General features: G+C 40.9%; 1 protein-coding gene across 5 annotated transcripts in view; it reads left to right on the top strand.

Annotated features, from left to right (window-relative positions):
* abcc8 (ATP-binding cassette, sub-family C (CFTR/MRP), member 8) overlaps positions 1-17,264 on the top strand; it is a 73,333-nt gene that overhangs the window by 559 nt on the left and 55,510 nt on the right. For 3 of the 5 annotated variants that reach the window (XM_085166550.1, XM_085166548.1, XM_085166546.1), the window contains exons 2-7: positions 2,797-2,959; positions 7,355-7,496; positions 8,887-9,008; positions 10,259-10,425; positions 13,038-13,280; positions 15,740-15,928. In XM_085166550.1, coding sequence (XP_085022676.1) covers positions 2,797-2,959; positions 7,355-7,496; positions 8,887-9,008; positions 10,259-10,425; positions 13,038-13,280; positions 15,740-15,928 — 1,026 coding nt within the window. Of the gene's footprint in view, positions 1-1,128; positions 2,665-2,796; positions 2,960-7,354; positions 7,497-8,886; positions 9,009-10,258; positions 10,426-13,037; positions 13,281-15,739; positions 15,929-17,264 lie in introns of those variants that run through there. The other 2 variants (XM_085166547.1, XM_085166549.1) reach the window with 2 other exon arrangements.

The raw sequence follows: 17,264 nt of genomic DNA, 5'->3' as shown, positions 1-17,264 counted from the left end.
TATCCAATGATGATACAAGTCATTTCAGTTCATATTTAGTCAGTGAATCCCCGTGTGCGCTGTAATTGGTTCATCCATCACCGAGGCTTATTTCTGGAGGCGAGTTTCTGAGAGTTTAAACTATTGAGTGTGCTGATTTCTCAACAGGGCCATTGCACCGAGTGTGGTAACAAATTGTCACAGGCAGATGGGGAGCATTTTGCAAAAACAAGTACCTCCCCCTTCCTCTTTCTCTCATAGGTGAGAAAAATGCCCAGAAAGTAGGTGCACGCGGATGCCACAATGCAATGCACGAGTCACTGGTCACCCCTTACCCTCACTTTACACCCACAGACATAATCATCACACTACTTCAGCCAACACATAGTCAAACCTTGTTTTCAGTTAAGCCACTGTCGTTTGGTCGGCATCAATCTGTATTTGGGGTTTTATGACGTAACAGTGGCTCAGTGTCTATTTTGAGGCCGGTCTGATATTTTAGGATTTTTTTAGAATCTATTGTTCTCCCTTTGTGTTGTGAGTTTGCTAAGATGATGTCGACTTTTCCTCTCTTGGCGTCTCTCTGAGAGGCTGCTGCTCTGTGTAGTCATTTTCTCTGTCCTCACCCACTCCAATGCTTCAACCCTCCCCAGGCTATACAGTGATGACCATCTCTGATGTAGGGCATCACAGAACGAAAGTATAATAATAGCCTAGGGGCAGTGTAATATAAAAAAGGAATCTTTATTTGAAGCCTGATGCTGGTAGTAGAAGGAAAACAACACAAAACAAGTAACCCCCAACAGACTTAACAATTTGTATTCTGTTCTGTTTAACTGAACGTGGTCCTATAACCCTATTTTTCTTTATTTTTAAACAAAATGATAGAGCTAATATCTACTAAGACATTTGATGTGTGCATGAAGTGATTAGGTAGGGCTGCAGCTGACCCAAACATCATATATTGGGTGATGAAATCAAAAACCAACTGGAATATCTTTCCTACTTCCCATATATCTCAGTGCTTAAAGTGTAACTAGAAGCACTACAGCATATGGGGCCAACCTGAACCTTACTGTTTCTTGCATTTTGGACACATTTATGGCTTTGCAATCATAATCCACTTATTTATTTTCTACAAGTATCAGTCGAATTAGAATAATTCTCTTCTGCTGGGATTGAATAAATGCAAGCTTGCAAAAGCATTGCATCCTATTTTATGGTATCACTGCTTGCAGAAAGCTGTGCACTGTAACGAACATTTGCAAAAGTAAATGCTACCTTGCTTTTAAACAGATAGCTGGAATTTAATGTCGAAATCTCGAGATGCCTTAAGTACAGGACCACATGTTCGGCGAAGCTTGCAAGTCAGTTCAAAGAGGAAACTCGAGCTGTACTGTGTCATGCACATTTACATGCCCCGCTCTCCTCGCGTCACATACCAAACACACCCTCCAATTTGGCGGCCTCTTTAAAGCGTTCCCATCTCTCCCTCTGATATGTCTTTTTTAACCTCTCCTCATTTCAAACATGAGTTCTCAGCCTGAACCTACAGTAAGTTGTATTTTTTTCTCATATTAAATATACATTGCTGTCGTTATACCATAGTCTGAATCTGTGTACGTGAATCGGCTGACAACTGTGTGTGTAAACAACAAACACTTGTGTAAACTTCTTATTACGGTTAAGCTTATCTCCTTGCTGCAACGATGTAAAAGGTCATCAGCCATGAATTACATTGAATGTAAATCATTTTAAACGCTAAGAAAAGGCCATCGGTCTAACCCTGGTCGACAGATGGATTATTGAAATCTGCTCCCATGTGGGTCTTTGCTGATCCTGCTCTACAAGCAGGCTGCTACTGGCTGCAGTGGGATTTCTCTCTGCAGGACCATGCACATAATGCATCCACGCCAGGAATTCATAAATATTTGATGCTATCGTTCCTCATGTGTTGAGCCTGGTTATTCCGTTATTGTGTTTGTTTTTTCATTTTTTATCACTTTGATAAAAATTGTGTTTTAGAATTATGTAAGCCCTGAGAACACGTTTTTGAGATTTCGATTTTATGCGCTTGCTCATGCTTCACACGTACTTCTGTATGACGTTTGCACTGTTCATCCACTAGCTGTATCCCAGTGTCTCGCTCTTCATCATTCACTGTTCCCTTCCACCCTCCCCCTCCTACCTTTAGTTGCTCTCCAGCTCGTCTGCACACTCTGCCCCTTCTGCGCTCCTCTCCCAAGGTCGACTTTGAGCTCTCGATTGCAAAGAGACAGGAATAGCAGGTGGACTGCAGAATGCTGTCGCTGCTCGATCAGTGTGTGTGTGTGTGTGCGTGCGTTTATGAGGAATGCGAACATGTCTGAATGTATTCCAGTGGAGCTGTGCAGCTCTGTGCACAAGTGAAGCTTCAGCCTTAGAGGATGTCTGCAGACTGCGGATGGACGAGCTGCAGATGCTTTTCACCGGCATGGCCAGAAAAGCTGCTTAAACTATCACAGAGGAGAGGGAGCTGCCGCCGCCGCTGCTGCTGCCACTGCTGCGCTGGACTGTGACTGTCCCTGACCTCTTCCTCCCTCCTCCTCTGTCTCCTCTCTTTCACTCGAGCTGATATTTGGGAGCTGGATTAGAAAGGGAACAGGAAGGAAGACACCTTGGGAATTACCGGGATCCACTGCAGACGTCAGTGTTTCCTTTTGAAAAGACGACATGCTCTGAGAACCTCTTCTTCTAAATCTCTCCGTCTGTGTCTCCTGTCCTCCCCTCATCCTCTTCTTCTCCTCCTCCTCCTCCTTTTCCTCCTGTTCCCGGCAGAGTCCCGGTTCCACCATGTCCTTGGCATTCTGTGGAAACGAGAATAACTCGATGGCCTACAACGTGGATGGAGGGGTTCTGAACAACGGCTGTTTCCTGGATGCGCTCAATGTGGTCCCACATGTTTTTGTCCTCTTCATCACCTTCCCCATCCTCTTCATCGGTGAGTGTCAATGTGAAGTGAGATCCTCCTTTTCACTGCACAGTTTTACCTGCCTTGACTTCCACACGTGCTCAGATAGAGTGCCAGCACAAGTCAGCATGATGGGCTTCGATATGTTTTCTGTCTTTCTCATATTCCTCTTAATCAGCTTGTTTTATTCTGCATGTGGTTGATGAACTATTGCATGATGTATTCAGTAAATGCTTCACTTGCTTTATAGAGTCATTTCAGTATACTCAACCTTTATGCCACCGACGAGTGGTTTTGAGTGCGCATTTCATTCTCTGATTTATAACACCCACAAATATCTGCAGGTGTATGGGTTAGCCAGTTACGGAAGGCTGAGCCTCTTCAGTGACACAACACGAGGACATAATTACTGAGCTGCAAGCATTTTTCTGAGCAAATTAACGTCTTTCGATAAAATGCATGCAAACAGAGGATGGCATTAGGTTGCACCTTGTTTGCCCTCCTATCTGGCCGCTGGTCATTTCTGTTAGAGTCATCAGCAGCGTGTAATGGATCAGCACTACATGCACATTTTGCTGCTACAGTCACACATGCTCCAGCGCTGTCATCTGACCTTTCACATGGGTGTGTATGTAATGTGTGTGCCCATTTAGTGCCCTCCTTTTCATTTTTCAAAAGCAAGACACCACTATAAGTCCTCACTATTCATTGTGGAACAAAGTGGAAGAAGTAAATGTAACTTTTACACTATTTTCCCATTATTATCTGGACTATAATAGTGGAATTAAACAGTTTGTGCTTCCACTTTAGTGATGTTCCTGTCATCTCTCACATTTAAAGCACTGTTTCTCCGTATATCAATATTGTTGCTTTTCCTAATTAAAGAATCCCGATACTTTCTCTATCTGCAGATATCTCTATAAATGTTTCTGTTTGTCTTTCCTTTAACTTGAAGACAAAAACACTCACTGATAAGGCACTAAGGGGCTCTATAAGTCCACTGTTAGATGATAATAGGCTGCAAGCTGCAGGGGTTTTCTCTCTCCTGTCACACTGAGCTGATGTGCTCTCGCTAACTACTTTGCCACCAAACACAAACCTCAGGGGTGTGAAATGTTTTTCTTGATAAAACCTCTTAAGCCAGCATCCTGTGATGTGCACTGCCCTAGAGCGAGTCAGCTCATTATTTTAACCATGTCACATCAAGGCTAAAAGAGGATATTGGGGATACGTGCACCACAACACCATCGCTGACTTGAATGAATCCTTATTACCTGCTGTTGGCTGTAGGAAATCCATGTAATTATAATTAATGCACAGTTTGATGCAACGCATACTTTTATTATATATCTGCAATCAGTGTTGGGGAGTAACGGAATACATGTGCCGCCGTTACGTATTTAAAATACAAAATATGAGTAACTGTATTCCGTTACAGTTACCGTTTAAAAAGGTGGTATTTAGAATACAGTTACTTTGTTGAAATAAATGGATTACACGGCGGTACTTTCCTGTTTCATATTGTGGCGGGTCAGGACTGTTTGGGTTTTGTTTGACAGCTACGTTCTGTTGTTCCAGGCGGCAGCATTACGGTTGCCATGGTTACGGGGTGACGCTCTCTCTCTGCGCGTTTCCTGGGTGAGAGAGGCCTTTTTGTTGTTGTTGTGCTAAGCTAATAGGCAGAATGCTACCGGTATAGCTCTAAAGAATGTAGCATCATAGGCAGTGTAGTCCGTGCTGCAGGGAGAATGGACTGCCATACACGTTATGTGTCTGTGAGCGAGGGAGGGAGAAAAAGGAAAAGTACAGCTGTCATCGAGCAAAAACGGGAGCTGGAAGCATGTAAATATAATAATAACCACTGCAGCCAAGAAGAGAGCCTGACGAGCCCAGTTGTAAGTAAGCTATTAAGACTCGTGTTTTCCTCCAAAAACAATAAGTTCCGTTGGAGCAGCCTTTCAACGCCTCTCTCTGTCTCTCACTAGCAAAGTTGACCCAAACAACAAAGTAAAGCTAGTTTTCGGCTAAGAGCCCGACACAGAACCCACCGTATTAGCCAGAGGTCCCTTTACTACGGTTCGGAGCCGCGGACCTTCAGTAACAGTAATAAATCACAGCAATAGTACATTCACGTAGTTGTAAACAGCATGATAATATATTGAGTAATCCAAAGTATTCAGAATACGTTACTCTCATTGAGTAACGTAACGGAATACGTTACAGAATACATTTTAGGGCATGCAATCTGTATTCTGTAATGGAATACATTTTAAAAGTAACCTTCCCAACACTGTCTGCAATGCGATCACTTAATATGTGGCTTATTTACCCTAGTGCCAAATTATTTGAGTAAATATTATGCTGCTGACTTTAACGATGCTTTTCAGTACTTGAGCCGAGAGTGTTTGTCAAAAAGAGTTAGAGGAAGTGATGGAGTACATGCCAGCCTGTGCCAGCACTTCTCACAGAGAAAAACTGTTAAGGTGCCAAGAAGTGAGGAGTGATTCACAGAATTTCATCAGTAGAGATGTGTTTTATGACAGCAGCGAATCAAATCTAAAATATAAATTGCACTTTGATTATCAGTTGCTGTTTTACAAGCCAAGCTCTATTGTATTACAGGGCAAACTGAGACCAACATCTGTCGAAGAGAAAATTAATGGAGAAGGAGGTTTGAGCAAAAAATAATTGACTTAAGGATCTCAGGCAAGCAGCCATCTAACCACATCTATTGGCTCCTTGCCTGCACAGAGTCAAGCAATCAAAGTGATAATAACACAACTTTCCTGTTGTACTCTAGCAGCCTGGCATTTTCTCCCAGCAGAGCCATCTTTTTATTTTCCCTTCTGTAAGTTATTCACCATGCTTGAGCATGCCAGCTCTTTATCATGGAGCTCATGATGTACAACGCATTCAAGACTGCTCACAAGTTTATTTTCCCAGTGGAGACTCCCATAGAAAAATGGCTTTTATCATCTCATTCTGTGCTAATGTTCTTTCCCCCTGTGCATAAAGAAGATAAGTCTTGGTTATATATGAGATCAAGGCCCTCAGGCACCACTGCATTAAAAAAGTCAGGGTTTCGTCATGGAAATCACTGCATGGGCTCGAGAACACTTGCACAAATCACCGTCTGTGAACACAGTGCACCGTACCATCTACAAACGCAAGTTCTACAGAAGAAGAACCTATGTGTGAACATGATCCAGAAATGCTTCTTTCTTCTCTTCATCTCATTTAAAAAGAACTGAAGCAAAATAGAAAACTGCTCTGTGGTCAGGAAATCAAAATTAGATTTTTTCTTTTCAAAAACATGGATGCCATAACCTGATGCTATGCATTAGACAGTGTTGGAAAGGTGACTTTTAAAATGTATTCCATTACAGAATACATGTCCCAAAATGTATTCTGTAAAATATTCCGTTACATTACTCAATGAGAGTAACGTATTCTGAATACTTTGGATTACTTAACATATTATCATGCATTTTACAACTACATGAATGTACTATTGCTGTGATTTATTACTGTTACTGAAGGTCCGCGGCTCCGAACCGTAGTAAAGGGACCTCTGACTAATACGGTGGGTTCTGTGTCGGGCTCGTAGCCAAAAACTAGCTTTACTTTGTTGTCTGGGTCAACTTTGCTAGCGAGAGACAGAGAGAGGCGTTGAAAGGCTGCTCCAACGGAACTTATTGTTTCAGAGGAAAACACGAACACGGTGTACAGTCGAGTCTTAATAGCTTACTTATAACTGGGCTCGTCAGGCACTCTTCTTGGCTGCAGTGGTTATTATTATATTTACATGCTTCCAGCTCCCGTTTTTGCTCGTACTTTTCCTTTTTCTCCCTCCCTCGCTCACAGACACATAACGTGTATGGCAGTCCATTCTCCCTGCAGCACGGACTACACTGCCTATGATGCTACATTCTTTAGAGCTATACCTGTATCATTCTGCCTATTAGCTTAGCACAACAACAACAAAAAGGCCTCTCTCACCCAGGAAACACGCAGAGAGAGAGCGTCACCCTGTAACCATGGCAACCGTAACGCTGCCGCCTGGAACAACAGAACGTAGCTGTCAAACAAAACCCAAACAGTCCTGACCCGCCACAATATGAAACAGGGAAGTACTCATATTTTGTATTTTAAATACGTAACGGCGGTACATGTATTCCGTTACTCCCCAACACTCCCCAACACTATTAGAGCGTATGGAGTTGGTAGCTTGGACATCTGCAAAGGCACCATCAATGCTGAAAAGTATATACAGGGTTTAGAGTGACATGTTTTCTCAGTTTAAACATTTGATAGAGTCTCTGTCTTCTACTGTGAGTAAAATGGTTCTTTTTTGGCCTTTTTGTATTTAAAGTGAAATGACCCTGTTGCTTTTCAATCACTTTCATTTCCTGGTTCATGTTTGAGGTTGGGGCAGCCAGAGTTCAAAGGTCCACATCCACCACAGCACCTGGCTTCACTTTCCTGGACACAACCTGCGATGGCTCCTCACCTTCATCCTGCTCTTCATCCTTGTCTGTGAGATTGCAGAGGGCATCGTCTCAGATGGGTATGTTTGGCTTTTTAATAATACAACATTGCAGCCTCATGATGATCTCAGTCATTATGAGGTGATGTTTGTTATGTCATGACACTAGTGAGAATGTTTATTTTTATATGCTTTTGTTTCGTTTAAATGTATAGTATAGTAAAATGTGTTTTGTGTATTATCAGTATGATTTTTTTGTGACACAATTCAATTTTCTCCGCCATTATTCAATTATGCAATTATGCAATGCAGTTTTTGATTGCAGTTGTCGATTGTTCAAATTGTTGCTTGCTTGCTTTCTACTTAAATCGTAGTGAAGCAGAGTACATTTTATTGCTAAACAACTTTTAAGTTAAGAATATGAAGACAAAGAACAAAATGCGGCGTGAAATAAAAGCTTAAAGCTAGTCAAAGCTAACAGCGAGGAAGTGGAGGTTGTGATCTGACAGTTATCAGTTTGCAAGCTAAAAAAAAGTTCATGATATGATTTACTTTTTTGGATTTATTTATTTACTGTACACAGAAATAAGGACACTACCACAGCAGGAATAAGAGGAGTTGACATAACACAAAAGCTGGCAAGGCAAAGAGAAGATGCAAAGAATAACAAAGCACAGGCTCTTTTCAAAGCAACCATTTTAATATGAAAAATACATGTTACATGTAACATTAGAAAAGACACAGAGCCCTCGTTAATGTGCTGCCGTGAAAAGGTTTGTTTTTTTGTTTTTTTACTAAAATCCATGCCCGTGACTACAAACAGGAAACTGTAGGAATTAATAGCATACTGAAGGGGGTTTGTAAAAAAATGGAAAAAGTCTAATGCAGACAAAAGGATGCTACTTAGCACAATGGAGCCTGCTAGCATTCACCACCAGCCAACACAATACAGACAAAGCCACTGAGAGGCAAATGTTAATATTTGCCAACTGAAAGCACGTCAGTGAGCTTTACCCTGGACTCCAATAAGCATGTCTTTAGACTATGAGAGGAAGCCAGAGTACCCGCAGGCAACCCACGCAGGCACAGGCAAAACATATAAACTCCTCACGCTAAGGCTTCAGCTGGCAAATGGATTCAAACCCATGACCTGCTGTAAGATGACAGTACTGCCTCCATTTCCTGGATAATCTCATGAAATGACTCACGGGGCTATATCAGAATCCAAACTGCTCATGTTTAGGTCTCGTTATCTAATTCGTCTCTATGTGTATCCTGTTGTTGTCTAATTTAGTTTACCAGGCTCTAGATTAGTTGTGGAGATTGGGGTGGTTAGCCCTATGAGGTAAAGAGAAATTTGGCTAATTTACTTGCTTAATGAGACATCTGTCAAAATGCATAATAATAATAATTATTATTTTGTGGTTATCAGCCTAACCTGTTTCTTTCTCTATCTGATGTTTATTTGCAGGTTCACTCAGTCCCTCCATCTTCACCTGTACATGCCTGCAGCTCTGGCCTTCATGGCTGGCATCACCTCTATTGTCTACTATCATAACATTGAGACCTCCAACTTTCCCAAACTACTGTTAGGTATCGTCTGTTTATTCTTTTTTACATTTTCCTGAGAGAGACAACTTTACCTTTACTGTCAGCCTCACCCTGGGATATACTGCTTAGCATATTCATTCGTAGCACTGAGATGAAGTGAATGCAATACGATGTGTGATCATGGCTTGTGAAGCTAGCATTAGCTTTGTACTTACTTGAATGTCCGATACAGAATGGCAACTGATTATTGATTTACTAAACTCTACGGGATTACATAACAGAGCAGCAGGGTCAGTGTTGTCATTTGCAGATGACTGGTTCATTACTTTCAGATAATGATGCAGGGCAGTGTCATCGAGGGGGATTGTTCTCTGTGCAGATATTAATTATGCATTTGAATTAATATAAAGTGAAAGCGCTGCACAGTTTGCACAGCAGACAAGCATCTCCATGGCAAATATATTTAGTTTTTTTGTTATGAAATGATCAGTGTTTTCAGTTCCTCTAGTTCGTGATAGTTATTGATAAATAGAGCAGTGTCATGCTTCACCTTTGTCCATTAGTTCTCCACATGTGATGTTTGCTTGTGGAACAATCACCATGCAGTTTCCCTTCCTTCTCGGGCATCATTAACTCATCTGTGTGCAGCTCCTGGTGCTTTATTCAATGCTCCCATTGAGTCACTCAGCTTCCCTGGCTGTAAGGTTTCCATTTCACAGCCAGACAGAAATTCATCTTCTAAAGAGAGCCTTGGGTGTTGACTTTTATGCTAGAGATATTCTTCATTATAAAGATGAAAAAAAATCTCAGCGGTTTTGCTGTTGGCCAGCAGTGTAACCTTTGTGTAGAAACATGAATCCGTTATCGTCTCATATCGTCTGCACTGACGTGATGTAGCTCCATCAAAAATCACAATGGAACAAAGAGAACAGATTTAGCTTCTGTTTCCTGAATTAGAAACACAGTGCGATGGAAACGGAGGAAAGAAACAAGAAGAAAAAACTCATATCTTAACTGTTCTCTTACGCAGCTGAAACATGAGATTGAATGGTGTCTCCACATGGTAAATAAATTATAACACGAGTTGAACCATGGACACAGTTATATGAAATGTATCCCAGCCTGTAACAAAATACACCTGTTGCACAAATTGAGTTTCATGTCACAATCATGTCATATTGATGACACTTTTTCATTTCGACTGAAATATAAGTTTGCGGTCAAGTTATTTATCGTTTCTGGCTTATCTGGTAATTCACTGTGTGACTCTGATCCCTGCTAAATCCCTTTAGCCCTGCTGATCTACTGGGTGCTGGCCTTCATCATGAAGACCATCAAGTTTGCCAAGTACACCGAGCATGGCATTGGCCCCAGGCAGCTACGCTACTGCATCACAGGACTGCTCGTGCTGCTGTATGGACTCCTACTAACTGTAGAGATCAACGTCATCCTCGGCAGGGTAAGTGTGTACATTTGTGTCTTTGTCCACTGTTGTGTGTGTAAGATCATTCAGATGCAGTGATACGACTTTTTGTTAAGCTCTTAAAATGGTAATAGTTACACTGGAGCATGTGACGGTGGTTATGAACCTTCACTGGCTTTCATTCGAATGCAAGTAAACATGCCATTTATTTTAAACTGCATATTTACAGCAGCTGCATTTAAAGACGATGATGTGACATTTCCTTTCAGCCTTGCTTGTGATTTTGCTGAGGCCATTTCCAGCATCCCCTGCAGCTGGGGAGCATTTTATTCCCCATGGTTCAGTTTTATGAATCAGATGATTAAAATGACGACAGCTCCAACTGCATACAATGTTTCTGAGAATTTCTAATCAATTGTGGAAACTCTGTGAGCCTGAGAAGAGAGCTTTATTTTTAGTACATCATTATAATGTAAAATCCATGAAGGCGATGGTCATTTTTGGACTTTTCATGATTTATTTGAACTGACTGGACTACTGAACATCGTTAAGCATTAAAAAATGAACACAATGTGCAGATGTTTGAATTTAGTTTTGATTTCTGTAATCTATACCAGGTCAAAAGTATTCATAGTCTCACATATATCCATACACCTTCAATAATATTTGGTTAAATGTCCCTTAGGAAGTTGCACCTCACCCACATACTTTTGTTAGCCATCAGCAAGCTTCAGGCATAATTCAGGCTGCATATTTAGCCACTTGTTTAACCAATTGGTCATGTTAATTTAAACTGGTTGCAGATGTGGCTTTTAAGCAAAGTCCACAAATTTTAATAGGAATAATGTTGAGGCTTTGGGAAGGCCTTTCCAGAATCTTAACGTTAGCCTGCTTTATCTGTGGGTTAGGGTTAGTCGTTGTTCTTCATTATTCCATTCACATTATGTAATGTACCAACACCGCTGGCAGGAAAACAGCCCCAGAGCATGATGCTCCCACTGTCATACTTGACAGCTGGTACAGTTTTAAATGGTTTGAAAGCCTCACGATTAGGCCTCAAAACATACCTCTTGTCACTGTGGCCAATCTTTGTCTCATCTGATGATAAAGTTTTTCTCCAGAAGGCATTTGGCTCATCCATGAGGGCTGCTTCAACTTTCAGTTTTAGCTTGAATGTGTTGATTTTGGAGCAGGGGGTACTTTCTTGGTTAGCACCCTTGAAGACCATGGTTATGTAAAAATCACCTCACCAGTACCTTCCAGTTCATGGCAGGCTTAATGGTTTCTGGGTTATTCCTGAATATCCTAGCCAGTTTCCTTTCATCTGATAGTGACAGTTTGGGTCTTCTTCCAGAACTTGGCAAATTTCAGTGTTTACATACAGTTATTTGAACTGATGATCTCAGAATCCTCAAATTAATCGACACTGTAGAACCTTCAGCACCACTTATTAAAGAAGTGAATGTGTGAATATATTTGAGCCTGTATTCATACTCTTGACCCTTTGTGGTTTGCAGAAAAATAAATTCAAACTTATTGACCCAGTTCTTGTTTTTTAAGGTCGTTAAAGACGTGTGCTGTACAACCAGTTCTGTTTGCTCCATCCTAATGTTAGCCTTTTCACCATTTTAGTGCAAGCTTCTGATGATTCACATTGAACCCAAAGTAACACTGATAACTGTGCAGTTACACCAGCTTATCACTGATACAGAAGCATCCTGTTGGAACAAATGCAAAAGTAAAGAAAAAAGCATAAATTTTTTTTTTTTCTGAATGCAAAATTGATCCTTTCACTTTCATTTAAAGTATATCTAAAAGACACAAGATTCCCCTCACACGTGCGGTTCAGTGTGAGGCTTCATGCTGGTCTCTGATCACGTTTCTAGATGTATCTTATTAATATTCTATCGATGATTATTCAGCTTTTGACATTTTCAGCCTTCTGACCCTTTCTGAGCATGGAGAAAATGTCAGAGCAGTGTGCTCTTTTCTCGTCTTTTTCCTCTGGACAATTCGCAATGTGTTTGTCTCTGTTAACCTCTGCACTAAAGCAAACACCTGTTACTAAATCACAGAGCCGTGGGCAAACAGCAGAGAAACAGATTCTCCCATCATCCGCTGCAATCATTTGGCCCGCTACACCTCAGTGTCTTTATCTGCACTGTTAAAAGTGTGCAAACAGTTTATATTAATAATTGATGTGACCTTTCATGTTGAAGTAATAGAAAATAAATCATTACATGCTTTCATTAAAAAGCTAATCTAGATTTTACTGGCTGACAAAATGAATAAACGATTGTTAAATCAAACCTTTCTAATTAATTCACGCTCAGGATCTTGCTGAACATATTTAGCTGGGAATTCCATTTTATTCCATTTTTTGTTGTGGTTAAAATAGAGCCTGATTTCAACTCTTAAACTTTACATTAGTCATAAATTTCCATATCAGACAGCCTGTACTACTCCTACTATAATTAACCCCACTAATAAGTCTTTTCAGCTGACATATAATTATCGTCTGCTGTGCACAGGTTAGTCGATATTTCTGTACATTTAAAGCCCAATCAGTGGTTTTTCGAGTTCACTCGTAGTTTTCAGGTAACTAGGGGGAATCGAACAGTTAATCAAAGCTCTTCTTTTTGTCACAGCGCTACATGTGTTTCGCCAATCCAACAGAGGTGAAGCCTCCTGAAGACCTTCAGGACCTCGGCGTTCGCTTCCTGCAGCCCTTCGTTAACTTGTTGTCCAAAGCCACCTACTGGTGGATGAACACCTTCATTACCTCTGCTCACAAACGACCCATCGACCTCAAGGTCATTGGCAAACTGCCCATAGCAATGAGAGCACTCACAAACTATATAAAGCTTCGCAAGGCCTTTGAAGACCAAAAGGTTAGTATTAGTAGATCTTTGTAAACAGTAAGTGGGCTGAGGTTGTTGTCCAGTAAATAGTCAATGTGTGTGTCAAAAGCACATCTGCTTTCCTTGTATTTCCTTGTTTAAGCTGAATAAATGATTGCATATATATCAGGCACTGATAACCAGCAAAGGTGAAATGCACAAATCTGTCCGTCTATGACTTTAATATGAATAATTCAGGGTCCGGGGCCTTCTTTAGCATACCCTAACTTTTGTCCATCACTGAAATTCACCCTCATATTTACACCTACTGTCAATTCAGAGTTAAACATTTACTTTACTTAAGTCTGTGGCCTGTTGGGGCAAAGCAGTGCTTTCACAGAAATCCATCCCACACATACAAACTCTCAACACTGTTTCCTTTTGATTATCAGGGGATCATCTTGGACGTTGAGCTCTGAGACACAAATAAGACTTTAAGGATTTCTGTGAGAAGTCAACATGTAGCTTATTCACTTCATTTTGGCCCATTTTTGCTGTGCTTTGTTTAAAAAAATGTTTCTGCCGGGTATGTTTGAATCAATGTTTTTCCTGCAGTGACTCATGGCTTGCTGAACTCTGGGACTAATAAGCTTTATTTAGACATCATAGATATGAGTACTTGACTAATGTAAACAGTGAAATGTCACACTGCCACGAGAATGTGCGTAGTGTATGTACACACGGTCAGGCTTATTCTCTATATCGTGCTTGTGTTTACCCCAGTTGTATACCATCCTCTCCACTGTTTTAAATATGTGCTGATTAAACCTTATTGTAATTTCTAGCACAAATGGTTTCATGGTGGTGATATATTAGATTGTATTTTTGCATACTATAAGGCCTTTCTAGTACTTTTTCATCTCCATATATGTAAATGAGGAAAAGCATAAAAGCACCTCGCTGGCTTTGACTTTCTGTGTTGGGCTTGCTTCACATCCCTGCATTTTTTAAGGTATAAGCCGGTTTTAAATGGATGTAATAACATTTTTATTTGCTGCTTATTAAAAGAGAAGAAGAAAAACTTTCTCTAATGAAATGTAATATTTATCTCTTTCAATTCCTCTTTCTTTAGCAGCATCGATAGATGAGTTAGTTCTTAATATGGCTCCCAGAAAGATTCCATGTGTTTTAATAATATAATTATGATGTGTGTTTGGTATTTTCATTTGGTGAACACAGCTTATGTCCCGTTCTCTTCTTCTCTGGTCTTCTAGTCTCGCTAATGTCAGTCCAAGCTGTCTCTCTTTGCTCTTTCCCTCTCTGTCTCTCTGTCCATCTCACTTCTGGAGCACGTGTCAGGGGTCAGATGTGAAGGGCGTCCTCTGTAGGGTCATTGTTTTCCAGTGTTTGGAAGGTCACGCTCAACGTCACGTCTGCATGTGCGTCCAGTGTGAACACAACCCCACTTCCTTCCGGCAGGAGCAGGGGATGAGAGAGACTGAGGGATCCCAGTGGAGCGCTGGGGAAGGGTGGTGGTGGGGCATTTAGAGGAGGGGGTGGAGGCGCCAGGTCATTCCCATTCTACTGTGAACGAGGCAACATCCTGACCCCTGTGGGGGTGAAAGCACTACACTTCATGGGAAGCTAGTTACAGTGTGAGTGTGTGAGAACGAAACATCCTCCCTCCTAGTTGTTTGAACTTGAGGTAGGAAGAAAGGATGTGTGTGTGTGTGCAAACACTGAGGTTTAATATGAGCTTGAATTGAAAGATAGAAGCACATGACCAGGGGTCACGTTTGTTCTCACAGTTCTGAGAATGACTTAGAGATGGTCACAGAGATGCGCACACACAGTGAAAATGTCCTGGGACTGTTTACTGCACCGTAGCAGTCCAGATGTTTTCCTGTCATCGTACTAACTGACTCACTGAGCCGTGCTCTTGTGTTGTTTTAGGAAATTCATAAAATTGTATAGAAATAAATATAAATTAACAGCAATACCTTCTCCAGTCAGTCTTGGAATCTCTGTTTTTGTGTCCCTGACATGGTGCTCCAGCTTCATTACCCTCAGAGGAGTTATGTAGGCTTTTCATGTGATGCAGTGTGAAACTTGCCATTAATCATCCTATGCAGCAACGAGGTGGATGGGAGCCTTGAACCTGACCTCATTTTATAGGCTTCTGTTGCAGTGCTGTGATCTAATGGTGTTGACTCAGCTTTTATGTTCAAGCAGTTATTTCCTTCAGCTTTTATGCTCTAATCTCTTTGCATTTTGTTGTGCTGCTAGTTCAACACCACAGACAAATGGCACTTCTCTCCAAAGACGTAATCTTCATCATGCTAACGAAATACTCTGATTACTGTTTGTAATTCAGACTTTCAATAAAAAAGCCACTTGTTATTGTACTCTGGCAGATTAGCTGTATTTGACAAAGAATATGTAAAAAGTGGCTTATTTGTCTTCATGCTAATATTTTTCTACATCTGGCCCTTCTTTTTATTACCCTTAAGAGGCCTCAGGGCATAGCACCGCAAAGTCCAAAGTGGATCTGGCAAGCCCTGAGAAAAGCATTCGGCAGACCTCTCATCCTCAGCATCACGTTCCGCTTCCTGGCCGACCTGCTGGGCTTTGCCGGTCCTCTCTGCATCTCTGGCATAGTCCACCACATCAGCAAAGACAATCGCACCATTCAGCCACCGGTGAGGCCATGCACACAGCACAACATAGCATAAAAAATATTGTTATTAGCAAGAATTGATGAATTTTTACTAGTCCGACATTTAAATATGTTTTATTGCATTTGTTCAGGTAATGAAAGCAGCTTTAGGCATAACAGAGACATTACGTAGCTTCCTCTGGCCTCTCAAAGGTTATAGTTACAGTTAGGTGAGACATTTATGATGCCCTGTCTCCCCTGCACACCTGCCTGATGATGCTCTAATTTAAACTTCGTCAAATATTTATGAGACTTATTGCTTTAGAAGTTGTCTCTGGTCGGGTGTCTTTCTGTAAGAATAACTCTTGAATTATTTGTTTGAAAGTCAAGTCCAATGCAGAAAAAATAGACTTAAGAAGCACTCAGTAAATATTCTTGTCTGCAGGGGAACAAGCTGAAAAATAGTGACAATTTCAGCCAATGAGTATCGAGAGTAAAACAAGGGAAAGTTACAATGATGAGTTGCCATGGAGTGCAGACATATTTCTAATCAATAATTTGTAATTCCTTCTGGGAGAACGATGACTTCGTTATGCAGGATTCATTAATTTTTGAGAGAGATACCGCGTCCCTGTTCTGTAGTCCGAACTGCATTCCTCTTGGGTTTCCAGCCTACACCCACATATCAGCTGTGCGTTTCACTCCAAAGCCTCTGTTTCATTTCAGTTTAATTGAGTTTCATGCACAATATTAAAGCTTGCTCTGAAATGGAGGTAATATGTTTTAACCCTTTAAAACCGGTCAGAGCAGGCACGCTCTGTTTTGCGCAACTACTTTTAAAGCACTGCAACCGTGCTGTTTCCTTCCACATATAGCTTTGCAAAAACTGCATAAAAAGCACTTGCAGCAACAAAAACATAATATTCCAGAAACACGCTTTGCCGATCCGATCAGCTGTTCATAACACTTCCTACATTGGATTAGACTCAGCTCGAACTTTCGCATGACCTGCCCGAAACCGGAAGTGACGTCATTTTCGCGGAAATGTAGTTATTTTTACCATCCGGGCCTCATGAGCCTATACTGGTGTTTTTAAAAGTTATGTTTGACTTTCTGACTTTCTGTGTCGTTTCTGGGATGCTTAGGACTCAAATTGCACTGCTGGAAATAGTTTATTTTGATGCATATGCTGCTTTTTTGCAAATTTGCATTATAATATTTATTTTCGTTTTTCCTGCAGTACATAAAAATTGGTGTATTTCAAAAATAAAACTATGAAGACACTCAAAATAAATTTCCTGTGGTGGGAAACTATTTTGTGTAACTTTTTTGTATTTACAGTTTTGAGGGATAAGCCTCTTAAATTTCTCTAACTAGAA

Source organism: Neolamprologus multifasciatus, chromosome 7, assembly GCF_963576455.1.
Source record: "Neolamprologus multifasciatus chromosome 7, fNeoMul1.2, whole genome shotgun sequence".
In the NCBI taxonomy this organism is placed as follows: domain Eukaryota; kingdom Metazoa; phylum Chordata; class Actinopteri; order Cichliformes; family Cichlidae; genus Neolamprologus; species Neolamprologus multifasciatus.
This window is presented reverse-complemented; position numbering and strand designations above follow the sequence as displayed.